Raw genomic sequence first — 14,294 nt, forward strand, 5'->3', positions numbered from 1 at the left:
GCTGTGATTCGCTTTGAAAGGCCACACCCTTATGGGAGATGTACTTATCCAAGGCGATTCAACTTAGTCCTCAGGGGTATTAAGACATCTGTTTCCAATCTCAATTAGGAATCAAATCTTATCTGGAATTAATTACAGATGTTCTTGAACGGCAGTAACCACTTACCATCAGATGGACTCGATACTCATTTGCTACTTGTACATTATAAAAAGGTGCTGCACACGAGACGCAAAGTATAAGTGATTCTCCCTTATCACACTCAATCAAGACCAAAGAACAAGAGCTATAAGAGTAAATGTTGTGCCCTCTCAGGCAACGCCTTAAAGTTACCATGAATTTGCATACATACATGGTCTGAAACAGTTCTTCAATATCATTCCTCGGGCAGATCTTGTGGTACAGCGCGTAGAACTTGTCGAAGGTGAAAGCCTCGCGATCCATGCCGTCGTTCTTGCCCGACGGTAGACCCAGGTCCGACAGGCACTGGTAGACCATCTTCTCGGTCTTCCCCGAAGCGAAGGTACGGGCGACCACCTTAACTGGGACCTTGCCTTTCGGATCCGTGAGGAAGCTGAGGCGCATCCAACTGGAAAGACGGTGAAGTTGGGTTTTTAAAAAAATTGAAAGAAAGAAACTTGCTTAAAATCCAGCGTTACTCGTATGTATGGTTATAATTAAAATTAGAATTAATTCTTCAAAAACAATAACGTTTTTTAAGGATTTTTTTATACGGTTCCAATAATTTTATTTACACGAATGAAAAAAATAAAAGATAAAAGAAATAATAAAAAGAATCAAAAACCCCACCTGTGGTCTGATAGGAAAAAAAAAATTCAGATCCCATGAATTTCCTAAAATTGATATAGGTATAGATATAGGAAGTGTTGAAAATTATGCAGAAAGCATTTGAAGTGCAAGAAGACACAAAAAGTGCTAGGGGTTCATTCGCACTACAGTGCCAGTCATGTAAAATAATGATTATTTTTTGTAAATATGACTATCATACTGTCGCTTCAAATATGCATTACCATTTTGAATGTTTTTAAATATTCATCAAACATTTTATTAAATAAAAAAACAGGAACTATGTTTAGGTTGAAACTTCAACTTCTTGAGAGATATCTTTCGAGCATAGAGGGCGGATTGGCACGTTAGTGTGAATAAACTCTAATAAGAGTGTTAGTAATTGAAGTAAAACTTCTTTAAACCTTTTCTTTTAAAACTTCTTTTAAACCTTTTCTTTTCTTAACCTTTAAACCTTTTCTTTTAAAACTTCTTTAGCCATTTTACCAAAGAACAGAGCTTTTTTAGAATGTTACGTCATATTGCTCTCTCACCTTTTGGAGTAAAAAAAGTAGTCACATCTCTTCTTAAATTCTCATAATTTTTGTACCTTGATGTTTAATTTATAAAAAGTATATTATTTAAAGATACTTATGATCAATTTTAAAACCCAAATTTATTTAATTAAAAAATTTCGTTACGCCAAAGAAGTTTTGCTTCAAACGCGCATAAAGGTTACCACTTGCCACGCACTATTTAAGTACAAGTGAGCAAAATTAATTTTAAAAACTTATGTAATTACTAATAAATAAATACGTTTACTTGTTCGTTAATTGTTCAAATATACCGTAGTCCTCGTCAAAAAAGTAATTTAATAAAAAATTGTTGTAAATCGGATATGAATTATAAATTGACGCAAAATCTTTTCTTAATTTAATCCAATTGTAGCTTGGAATAAATTTATTAAATTGAAGTGCTCTTTACTTCTTAAAAATCTAAATTTATTAAAATTAGTATTTAATTCTTTATTTAAATTCCGCATTGCTTATAATAAGCAATATTTTAATTTAAATTCAAAATTGCTATAATAAGCAATATTTGAATTTCAGGTGACGCAGTATTGGCGCATAACTGCATTGCGGCATCACCTACTAGAAGCGCCAATTCGCAGCCAGCTTCAAATAGTGCGGCCAACATTGGGCCAACTTCATCTCGAATTCTTTGAATATAAGTCTATATGGCGATTTATATTGCCAACATTGGGCCAACTTTATCCTGAACTCTTTTCTATCTAAACTCAAAACTTGGATCAAGTTTGATCCAATAAACATAGCGAACTACCAATAACGTACATATTTTCGCCAATTTTAACGAATCAATCAAGCCAGTCGGAGTCATGTACCGTGTGCTGCAAAAACTGGATCTAAATTCTAAACATTTGTGAATGCTGAATTGAGTTTTGAAAGAATGGTTAGAGATTTTCTAACCATTATGTTCACAAGTCAAACGGTCCATGCCCAACTTCCAATGTTTGCCATGTTGGCGCAAACGTTAGTTTATCGATTACCTGCAGTCTGGTAGCGGTACCACGCCTTTCGCCATCGCCTTTTCCCAGGGGTCTACGCCAAGCTTGTGGTAGTAGGTTTTGCCATTGTCCTCAAAGGTGGGTAAAAGAAAAATCGATTACCTTGGAAGAATGGTGGTGACGCAACATCGCCTTTGTGTCTCTCAGCATCGCCCCTACGGAGCCCGAAGCAGTTGTCGTCGCTGCATTTCTTCACAGTGAGGTAGGCAGCAGGACATGATGACTGAAGAATCATTGGCTCAGGAATCATGGCTGAATTGGAAATGTTAACGCGAGAGACGTGCGTTTTGAGCGGAGGAGAGCGGTAGACTGCGGCATCTCCGAGATTGATCGGCAGAGCTTTAGCCGGGCGAGGCTGCGCGCGCATCGTCTGGGACCTGGGTGCTTAACCTGGGGGTGAACACCCCCACAGGTTTCATATATACTTTTGTATATGTACTAATTAATTTCAGCTAATATGTTTTCTTTTACTAAAATTTTTATGAGTCAAATAAATATTTACGATTATAATTTAGTTTGATTTGATTTCTATCTGATGTCTAGCTTGGATTGATTGGTTCTGTATCATTTTTAGGGTTCCATACACAAAGGGTAAAAATGGAACACTATTGGTATTTGTCTCTAAAAATATAATTTTGTGGATAGTCGAATAAAATTTTCTTTCATATAAATTCGAAGGTTCTCTAACGTATGAACGGAATGGATCCTCAGCACCGCCAATTCACCATTCACACGTATCTAATGAAACAAACGTATGTATAGTTCGCGTCAAACTGCTAGTCCGCTCTGATTATAGAAATGAATCGCGTCGCATTAGCAATTGCATGACTAAACCTGCTTGCAACAACTTCAGAGCGGACTAGCAGATTACTCCCTCTCTTCCCGAAGATTTGGCAGGCGACTATGCCTTTTTAATCCTGGAGTTTGGCAGCAACGTCACCCTGCAAAGTTCTACCCACCTTTATGCCCGGTGGCGGCCCTAGCAAAATTTTTTTAGTATATTGCAGACAAGCTTAAGATTTCGGGGCCCCATGTTTTCTCGGCGCTCTTCATCTAACGACGCCCGGTGTGGTTGTGGCCCCTGGAGATGCTGGTTTGTTAGCCACAAATAAATCTAACTCTACGTACTGTTTCATCAGGCTGGTCCTGGGGCACACATTGTTGATTTTGTTGTTGTGTGTGATGGCTCGCAATGCCTCCTTCCAATCCTACGTGAAAGCAAACAAATATCATGCAGACGTGCAAATGAAAATTGCATAGAAATTGCTAAGTCACATGCAGTAAAGAGTAAAATTCTAAGGAAAGTAAATGAAATTTAGAATATAGAGAGAAGTCATACCACAGCACTGCTCACATAAAATTGACATGTTGGAAGGTAAATATTCGAAAATACTAATTAGGCATATACCCTATTAAAACAGGAAGATAGATACGATTCCAATTTTTTAGTTGTTTAATTTATATACATCATTAATCTATGTACGCCATTCAAACTTATTATTTTCTATTGTAAGTATTTCCGTTATTGTTAAGTTAGAAAATTACAACACAAACGGATTTAACACCAAAATACAAATTAATGTTAATGGAGTTAACACTTATTGATGCATAATATGCAGAAATATTGTGTACGAGAAGCAAAAAGTTATCTCTTTCATTAATGAATTATTTAACAAGCGTATTATTTAAAACAGGTGTAGGTACGTGGTTTAGAAGTCTTTGCCAAAACCGATATCAATAATCTTAAACATAGGTAGTGTAGTTAACATAGGCCAAAAAGAAAAAGAAAAAAATTGTTAAGTACCACGTTACCACCTCTAAAAAGCAGTTTTATAGAAGCATTTAACATGCAGGCAGTTGATAAAACGAGTATTCCGTACACAAATGCTGAACACACGATCACCGGCCATATTTTCCGTAATATCAATGAATATACACAAAATTAATGCAAAATTAGATCCCTATATTTATACCTTTACACACTGCTTTTTATAGCAAAACTGTTGGATACGACCAAGCTGATGTTGGCAGGTGATCGTGTGTTGGCACTGTGTGTGGATGCCTCAACTTACTGCTTCTTAAGGCAAGTCATCGGGCACACGTTGTTCGCCTTCACATTGTGTGTGATCTTTCGGAGGCCTTCAAGCCACACCTTTGGAACATAACAACTAGCTTACTATGGGAAATGCTGCTGTTTCATTGTGAAAGTCATGAAAAAAAATGTAGTAATGAAAACGAGGTTGTTCACAAATGTGATGAGACAAATGTTTAGACAATCAATTAATGTCTGTAAGACCCTGTATAAACTGTTCAGCAATCTTTAAAGTGAATCCTAACGTTATTACAGTGACAAAAACGAATTCATCATCAACACTTCAGCTTTATAATTGCATAATTTTTGGTACGAATACTAACAGCAGCGAACCAAAAATAATGCAATAGCACGAACACAATCTTTTTGCTGTTAAGCATAAAGTTACCTTATGTGGTAGCAACTTTCCATGGATATGGATAACTTTAAATAGAGCTGAGGTTTTACTGAAGTTTTATTGCATATTATGTTTTACTCATGAGATCTAAGTCCTAGCGATTCATTTAAGAAGTTATTCTGGTAAACAGATATGTTATCTCTAATTTTTAGGGTAGTTTGCATACGATAAATTCATTGTCAATTATTTTAACGGCGAAGTGTTCGCATATACTCGTAAGTACAAAGATATTCTCATAAAATTCTCAAAGAAGTCTGTAGTTAGTCTACTGCTAAATAGCGAGTACTTGGACTAAACCCTTAATCCTTATCTCTTATTTATGCAATGAGAGAATTAATGGTTTATGACGAAGCTTGTATGAGTATGGTTCAGGATATCAAATTAAACAGAATCAGGCTGACCTTAGCAGTGTTAGCGTCGGGACACACGACGTGCTGGTAATTGATGTTGATGTAGTCAGTGCCGCTGCATATCGTCAACGACTTGTCCTCCAGTTGATCCCCATGCTTGGTGACCAGCTTGTCCATTAATTTCGCATCCTGGAAGTAAGGAAGCAGGTTATATAATATCAGATTACAGATAAATACTGTGGCAGCTTCCCGCTACTCGTCAAGAGATGGGGCCACGAGTATTCTGAATCACGCTATCGAAGTTTTCAATCAAAATCAATCACGCCAAAAAAACAAAAACGTGTAAAGCAGCGATCAGCCATGTCTGTCCGAGTCGTTTAGAATATTTATGTATTCACACTTTAATCTGAGTGTTTAGAGTCCTAATTTTTGTGTATCTATAACATTAAATAATACATTTTTTGGGTTCCGGTGTAGTTCAGAATTTAATCCTAAGCCGGGTTACAATTATTACGAATTTAGTGTTCTGTTCTGGGTTTGAGTAGCAAAACTTTTGAGGACTGTCATAAAAGGCAACTAAAGAATTAAATTCAGATCATAGGCATCATTTCTTTTCCTCATAACTTCTAGATCTAGACTAATGGACGAATATATTGTATTTGCACATTCTCACCTTAAAAAGAATACGAAATCTAACAAAAAATATTATGTTGCATATAATTGTGCATGTGTAATTGTAAATGGTATATCTATAGGCTGTTTTTCTCAAAGTCAAAATTGTATATCTAAAGTGCTGAAGATTTCCACCTCAAAGCTTTGTCTGCTTTGTGCTTCCAAAAGCTTTTAAACAAGCTTTCCCCTGTAATTACGCGCTTCACTGATAGATTGAATAAACAATAACATCTTTTCGCTTCCGTGCATCAAAACACGTTACACAATTCTATACAAGTAAAAGTACTGATGTCTGTTTGTAATTTAAGACAAATTTTGTCTGAGGTCTGAGAATCGGCTACTATCTTTTTTTCATACCCCTAAGTGATACGGGCTGTTCACCGTTAACATTTTTTTTATTTATATGGCAACACTACGTCTGCCGGGTCAGTTGGTAAACCCATATAAAAATGGCGAAAATACGAATGCCTAAATTTAACGTGGAAATAAAGTACTTTGTAAATGACAATGAATGCTTTATTCCATTGAACCAGAACTTTTCACCTAGTATTCGATTGAGTATCATTAGGAGTTAAATTAGACAACGCTTTACTTTGCGCTTGCCATAAATATTGCTCTAGCAGCCACACACACCCCTGGTCATGACATGACATTCATAATTTATTCCTTTGACTTGCGCTTCATAAACGACAAAATATAGATCGTCGGACATAAAGAGTAACGCAGCCACACTACACTGTCTCAGCCCACTTTCTTTGCTATATCCCTCGGCACTCGTCGAGTGTGTGGCTGTAGTATAACAGAGCTGAAACTTTATCTGGACAGAGAGCATGTTCGAGCATTACCGAGGCAAACATTTCATATGCGGACATGTTTGTGGAGTGATCAAACGGTGTTTGCGCGCCGTAATCGATATTCATGTTGCGCTCTCACTATGAAAATAATAGATAGAATGATTTTACAAATAGCAAACGAGCCAGTGATAGTCTAATTGTATGAATGTTTGCTACAGTTTGGCGGTCTAGGTGCCAAATTCCCGGCACGCGCCTCTGATTTTACCACTGTTATGTGGACATTTTCAATGCTATTGAGTGTCTTGGACAAATACGCTGTGGGGTTTAATAAATTAATAAATACAAGTCAAAAATATCTTTAAAAAGTTCTTTAACGTGTAAAAAGTCTAACAATTTTCGCTCTGATTCTCCTATTTCCAATGTGTAGCAGCGTGGTCTTGCGTTGCGGTGGAAGGGTGTGAATGACCTACATATGAGGTACTCTTAGTCCTGAGGAGTGGTGGCGAATCTGGCATCGACTACAGCGACAATCCCTAATCTACATAGACTTGCTTACAGAATGCCCATGGGGGATGTTAACAACTTTCGATCATATGGACTCCGTGCTCGTTTGTTATTTTAATGTAATAAAAAATGATGTGACGCTGGTGGATGCTGCAGATGATGAGTACCTACCTAATGTAGAAAGCTAGGAGCTCGTCAATTTTGCAAAACAGTTGCTTTATAATGATGTTCAATTCTTACAGCAGTTTATTTTGAAATATATACCTATTACGCACTTGATACTGCTGAAGTAAATTTTTAATCTTTCCCTACACTAAAGCATAACGAAAATGATGAACGAAATGCTTATTCAAATGTGAATTTAATATCACTTTCAGGCGTTCAAATTTATTTAAACTCTGGTTTGGATGCTGTTCAAATGTCAGATGAAATAACATGTGGAAGCACCATTAAGTTTGAAACTGTTCTGAGGTTGACAACATAATTGTATGACTGTCATGTTTGTATTAATCATAAGGGTGGTTACACAATACTCTTGTTTTAAAATAATATGAGAGAGTCGTAGAAAGTCCTTTAAAATGTATTGATTATTCATAGTTCAGAGTTAGTTATATTTATGTTAGTTATTCAAATTATAATTTTTATCTATCATTATTCATTAGTGTAATTGGAGTAATCCGTACTAACAACCTAATGGATTGAAATTGGGCATCTCACTATAGATATCCCAGATTTGTTTCACGCAATGATCCTAGGTAGGATTAACGAATTAACGAATTCGAAAGAGAATAAGGTACTCTATGTACTTACATTTTTCTTTTAGTAGAAATTAATATTAAACTAGATCTTTATCCCCCGAAGGTCAGATATTTAGAAGATTTCCCACCCGATACAAAAAATCCGGCCTTAGGTTAAAATCCCAGTCACGCACTTCTGATTTTTCGATATTATGTGTGTTTTAGAAATTATTAGTAATTAAACTTCCTTTAACAGCAAATTAAATTATCGTAAGGAAAACTATACAACTGAGTTTTAAAAAAGTTTTGAAGGTCCTATGAAGTTTACCAATCTGCATCCAGCCAACTTAATGAACTATGTCCTAAATCTCGAGACCGCGAACCAGCAGAGAGCTTGGAACGGTTAAAGAGGTTTGATAATGTTAACTAAAGGTTTATTACCAGTGTGAATACACGTTTATACCTTTGGCACGCCTCCAGAGCGCACATCGCTGACCTGGCACAGCTCGATCACGTCGCCATCCTGAAACAAATGTTACTGTCAATACAAATACACCTATGGTACATAAACATATGGTACACATGAGCGGTTGCAGCCATGTCAACTGTCTAACGTCTTATTCAAAGATAATTCTTAATATAGGTTTTGACAAAATTTCTCGGATAAATTCATGATACTTGCAACCAATTTGGTAAGTTTTGTGTTAACCCTACTCATAATACTTATTAGTAAAACTGTTTTATCCTATGTCATATTTATTCATATGTGAGTAGTTGTTATATCCTGCCAAAAAAAAAGTAATTATATCTCCTTGAATTAGTTTTATTTGTAATTAACTGAGATAATAAACTTCATGAGCAGGTACTTGTCTTCTCAATAATAGATGGCAAGCATGGGCATAGGCAAGATTTTTTTTAAACAGTTCGTTGTTGGTTTTTCCGATTCAGATTCCGAAAGTAACACCAAACAATTTACGTATTACACATATAGATCAAAAAGTATAGTTTGTCGGCGAAATAGTGCCAAAACGCTGAAAACTGTCAAACTATTGTACAATGTTGTGGCATTCTGAAATTCCTTCGCGTATGAATAATCCAACGTACTCTGAAAAGGCGCTGAACGTAAACGTTATCCATATCAATGTCATTCACAGGGCTGGGTGACCTTTTTGTACAAAAAGCATTTATTTCCTTATCGTGAACATTTTATTAATTTAATTAGTGATAAAAAAATATTTGTTGTACGTGCATACTTTTGAAAAATCAGTGTGGTATTTGAACCTCGAACACCAGTAGGCTATCACTGATTAGCCTTCCCAATCCCTTAGTAGACTTCTTTTTATATTTATATTCAAGGGTAAAATGGGGTGCTACTCAGGGGTATATCTTTTATGGCCTACGTATATCGCTAACCTGCTTAGTAGTAAGCAAAGCAAAGTATCCGAATAGTAAATTTGGTTTATCGACATTCCGCGAACTAAAATAAGTTTTAAGATCTATTTCTAAAGTTGTACGGAACACGCGTACATATAGGGTTGCCGTCTTTATTTGAAGAAAAATAGTACGTATTTCTTGAGAAACATTACAAATTAACAATTATTATAACACCGGCCACCGTTACGCATCCTCTATAAACATTTTAAGTGTCTATCTATTACAGTTCCAGCCCTGTGCCAGACGGAAAGACGGACAGACGGACAAGCAGCGAAGTCTTAGTAATAGGGGCCGTTTTTACCCTTTGGGTACGGAACCTTGAAAACAAAAACATGACAGCTTATAATGTAGCCTATGGTTACCACTTACTCCATCATTGAAACGAACCCAATGAAACCTCAGTCATATGGTAAAATCTGCCAAGCGTTTAGGCTGAGCCGCTTAGCCCAAACACCATGGCGAATTTAAGTTGTAACATGACAAGGGGCGATTCCAGAAGGTACAAAAAGAACTCTTCTTCAAAGCCGGTAATGCATTGGTGATTTCTTTGGCGATCGCGAAGGTATCTGCTTACCATCAGGTAGCCAGTCTGCGTTATCGCTAGGTTTAATTTTAAATAAATGTTACGACTGGCAACCCTACGTTATGTGCATCGAATACCCTTACCAATAAGATATTTGCGTTTTATTGGCAAACGGTATCTATATTTAATATCGGATTTGTCAGTTATTTCCATGTTCTCACGTGGAATATAGTATGTGAGGAGTAATGGAAGATATTTTCAGATGTTCGTATTTGTACCTATTGTGTCTAGTGTGTACAACTTTATTGAAATATTAAACGTGAATTTCTTTACACTTGTAACATAGAGTTGTGCTGTTTTGTAGGGTGGTAAAGGAAATATTGTATCAAATAGGAGTTTTTTATAATTTTTAACAAATTTCAAAGACCCCTCTTTAGAAAAGGGTGGGGATTTTTTCAGGAAATTTTAAGCCAATTTTTAATTAACATCAAAATTAATATTAACGTATGCATTTCCCCGATAAATCTGCATCCGTATAAAAGTGCCAACAGATAACAGAACAGAATTTATGTACCTAGTGTAGGTAATCGCTTAATTAGCTGATTTTTTCTGTAAAATGAAAGATTTTAGAACCCGCGTTAAATATTTCAAAACATTTTGAAGACACTTTTAAACTGAGATTCGACAAAAGTCACAGAGCTTATTAAAAGCGTAGAATTTTTAGGGCTTTGACGTAAAAAATGCCTAACTTTGAATGTGGGTAGACGTGGGTTGGAACTCGTAGCAAATAATAAAAATATTAGCTAATTTGCTGCAGTGTACTGTAGGGCAGGCCTACGTAACAACGATAAATCATTGCCAGTCAACCCGCCCACGAGATCTGCTCTCTGTGTGTCTATTCACACGTATCACACTATATCATGCGTGCTAAGGATATACAGACGTTACAATTTAGTTTTTAGGGAAACAAAGCACTCTGTAGTCGACCTTAGGTAGGAATCTAATCTAATCTGGGGTTGATTACAGATATCCACGGGCGGTAGCAACTTCTGACAGCATAACCGTTTACTACTTCTATGTTATAAAAAAGCAACAAGGTATGGAATAAGGCATGAAAACGCATAGTTTTATTCACGCGGACTACATTTTGGCGATGGGCGATAGTGGCCACTACGCAACGATGCAAAAATGTACAAGCTAAACTGGGTACATAGATTAGTAAAGATACTTCGCCGCCTTGAAATTGAATGAAGCCACAAACGGCTTATTAATAGTTATTTTTTTAATTCTTGACAAATAAAAATATTTTTAGAGAAAATTTACTAATAAATAACTAATACTGCGTAGTTTACATAATAAATAAATAATTATTTCAAATATTTTAGGGACATTTTAGCACGGAGACGTGGCAAAACTTTTTTACGCAACTATTTCAATTCTCAAAACTGGGTACATTTTCTTGTTAGGAGTGATTAATCTTTACTAATCTATGACCGGGTATGAGAAGCCGATTTCGCTATCGTAGACATTTTGTTGTTGTCACCACAACGTAGCTACAAGAAATAACTACTTTTTCCGACATTTGTCGCTGTCGTGTGGTGTAGTTGTGGTACGTGTGAATGGGCTTAGAATTCAGTAAGGGTCTATATTTGATACTAACATTCACCCACGACTCCGCCCATTTGTGATTATGTCACAGCTGAAGTTAATACTAACTTATTTGATGTCTACATGCCACGTCTAGGGTGGGGTTTGACCCCAAGTAGGTATATACTTAAGTAAGTGTTGCGTCACATTACGTGTCTACAAGAACGTATGCCACTTACTGACATCCCTGGGTGCCACGGACTTAAAAAGAAATAGATTCCACGTACATACCTATACAACAGCCGGACCCAGAAAAAAACAAATCATCTTATTGATGTTTGTTTAACACAAGTGCGAATGTCCTGATTGGCCAGTATGGGACTGGGCCGTACGATCAATAAATGATTGGTTCTTAAAATCTCTTCACATTATGTTGTTAAAATCACAATATTGAAAATTATACCCAAAAACCAAGTGAAATGTCATGAAAACAATGTTTATACATAGCGCAAAACCATATAATAATATAAGAAATATTCTATTAAATATTAAAGGTCCCCCTAATTGATCCTACGTATCGTACATTAGGTACATTAACATTATTACATAATTACTTCGTTCTACATTATTCTAAGAATATTTCGCTTATAAAATAAATCTTAATTATTCGTTATGTAGTTACAAGGACCTCACAAGAACATAATTATGGTACTTGGTTGTAAAACCTGCGTGGGTTGTTCATAATATCACTGACTAAATTAGTATAGAGCACCTGAGAGATACTACCACTCATATTCGACCCACTTGCGACCCTAGGTTGCTTGATTGAACAAGGGTTGAAGGGTAAAACTAGAAGGGTAGAATGCTATATTTACAATTTTAAATGTTAAGCCTTATTTTAACGTCTATTGTAACCATATACGAAAACTGATATCATTGAAGTTAATGAATATTGGAATTTAATAAAAAGTCTTTTTTTCAGTAGTAAAAAAACGAAACGTACTTCAAACCACTGCTTTACTCCAATATTATATATTAAATATTCAATGAGGTGTCCGAGGTTTGAATACCAGACACGCGACTCGGATTTTTCAAAGTTATGTGCGCATTCAAAATAAATGACTACTTGCTTTAACCACGAAGGATAATCATGAGGAAATCTACATGCTTAAAAATTTACCAATATTTTTGTGAATGCAAACGAACATGCAGTACACAAGATAAGGTTAGAGTCTAACTAGAGTTCGGTTACAGATACATTGCTACCCCTGAGGACTATGTTAGAACGCGTCGAAAATGTCTCTCTTTTACACGGATTCTCGTTTACTTTGTGTGGAGGAACGTTTATTTACTCCGAATGTTCTCACCTTCAAAGAGAATTGCTAGTGGAAATGTCAGCTACCGGTAAAGTTGGCAACACTACGGATATTACGTTTCCGGACCGTCGCTACCGATGCGGATGTAGCACTTTTAAACTAATGGGACCATTCATTTTGAAGTCGAAACGGGAAAAAGATATTTTCCTATGATATAAAAATTTCACCTTTGACTTCAAGGGAAATTGGTTTTACAAAAATAAAGTATATGTAAATATATTTAGAACGTCGACTAGGAATCCCTGCTTTAAAAGCAAAATAAAAATGCAAATAGTTAAAAGAAACTGCATATGTTATACTCGTAATTAAAAAGATGATTTTTTATTATGGATCTAGAATCCAGTAACCTTATTTGCCCTGTAAATCTAAAGACTTTTTTAGTATTCTTAATTACTCTCATGTCTATGATTTTAATTATTCTGTTTTTAAATGTCAGTCTCACCGCTCGCCTACGCAAGTGAATTTTAGTTGAAACTATTTATTTTCGGTCCCACCGGTGACTTTTGGGACACCGGTGCGAGAGCCGTTATATAAGACAGTCCAGTTTAAGTTGGGACGTATGGCCACTTTAGTTTAGACTTAATGAGGAATGTGAGGATACTACAGAATACTCTGGTACTCGTCTTCACATTATGTCCTTTTCGTGCTGTTTCTTTTCAAAATTACGCGTCAAATAATGTATTAAAGGGCGTTTTTATTATGTACTAGCTGATCCGGCAAACTTTGTACCGCCTCAAAATCTATTTATTAAATATATTTCATATAAAATATAGCCTATGGTCGTGGATAATATAGCTTTCGAATGGTGAAAGAATTTTTCATTACAAATGAAACAAACAAACAAAGTTTTCCTCTTTATATTATTAGTATAGATTTATGTTTCCCACACGCTCAAGTCTTTTGAAATATTGCCAGTTTCTTTCTTGATTTTACCTGACTAGTCCTCAATTAATTCCTTTTTCATCAAATTCAACTGATTTCTGTCTTAAGTTTGTAGATTGGGCTCCATTCAAAATACCACTACTTTTTAACGGAGGTCATAAGAAGAGAAGTTTATAGAGATGCTCTGTATTCTTAAATTAAATTCAAGTTTTTTAAAGAATAACATGGCTACCTCATATGTACATAATTTAACCGGCATCCACACCGTTTCAACGTAACGCACAAATTGTTTCTAATAAAAATAAATAAATTACCAATCTACACTAATATTATAAAGAGGAAAACTTTGTTTGTTTATTTGGTTGTAACGAATAGGTTCAAAAACTACTGGACCGATTTTAAAAATTCTTTCACCATTTAAAGCTATATAATCTACGAGTAACATAGGCTATATTGTATATGAAATATCTTTGATAAATAGATTTTGAGGCGGTACAAAGTTTGCCGGGTCAGCGAGTTTATTATAAATTGATTTATTTATTTATTTTATAAATAAGCCGTTTCCATGACACACCTT

General features: G+C 35.6%; 1 protein-coding gene across 1 annotated transcript in view; it reads right to left on the reverse strand.

The window, feature by feature from the left end:
• The window catches only part of norpA (no receptor potential A), an 84,623-nt gene that overhangs the window by 17,708 nt on the left and 52,621 nt on the right, over positions 1-14,294 (reverse strand). The window contains exons 4-7 of the mRNA XM_073092657.1: positions 8,379-8,438; positions 5,260-5,397; positions 4,442-4,521; positions 351-587 (exon numbers count right to left, since the gene is read on the reverse strand). Coding sequence (XP_072948758.1) covers positions 351-587; positions 4,442-4,521; positions 5,260-5,397; positions 8,379-8,438 — 515 coding nt within the window. The remainder of the gene's footprint in view (positions 1-350; positions 588-4,441; positions 4,522-5,259; positions 5,398-8,378; positions 8,439-14,294) is intronic.

Source organism: Epargyreus clarus, unplaced genomic scaffold (assembly GCF_041222505.1).
Source record: "Epargyreus clarus isolate Ecla_fem2 unplaced genomic scaffold, WU_Ecla_fem_2.2 ptg000001l, whole genome shotgun sequence".
Classification (NCBI taxonomy): Eukaryota; Metazoa; Arthropoda; class Insecta; order Lepidoptera; family Hesperiidae; genus Epargyreus; species Epargyreus clarus.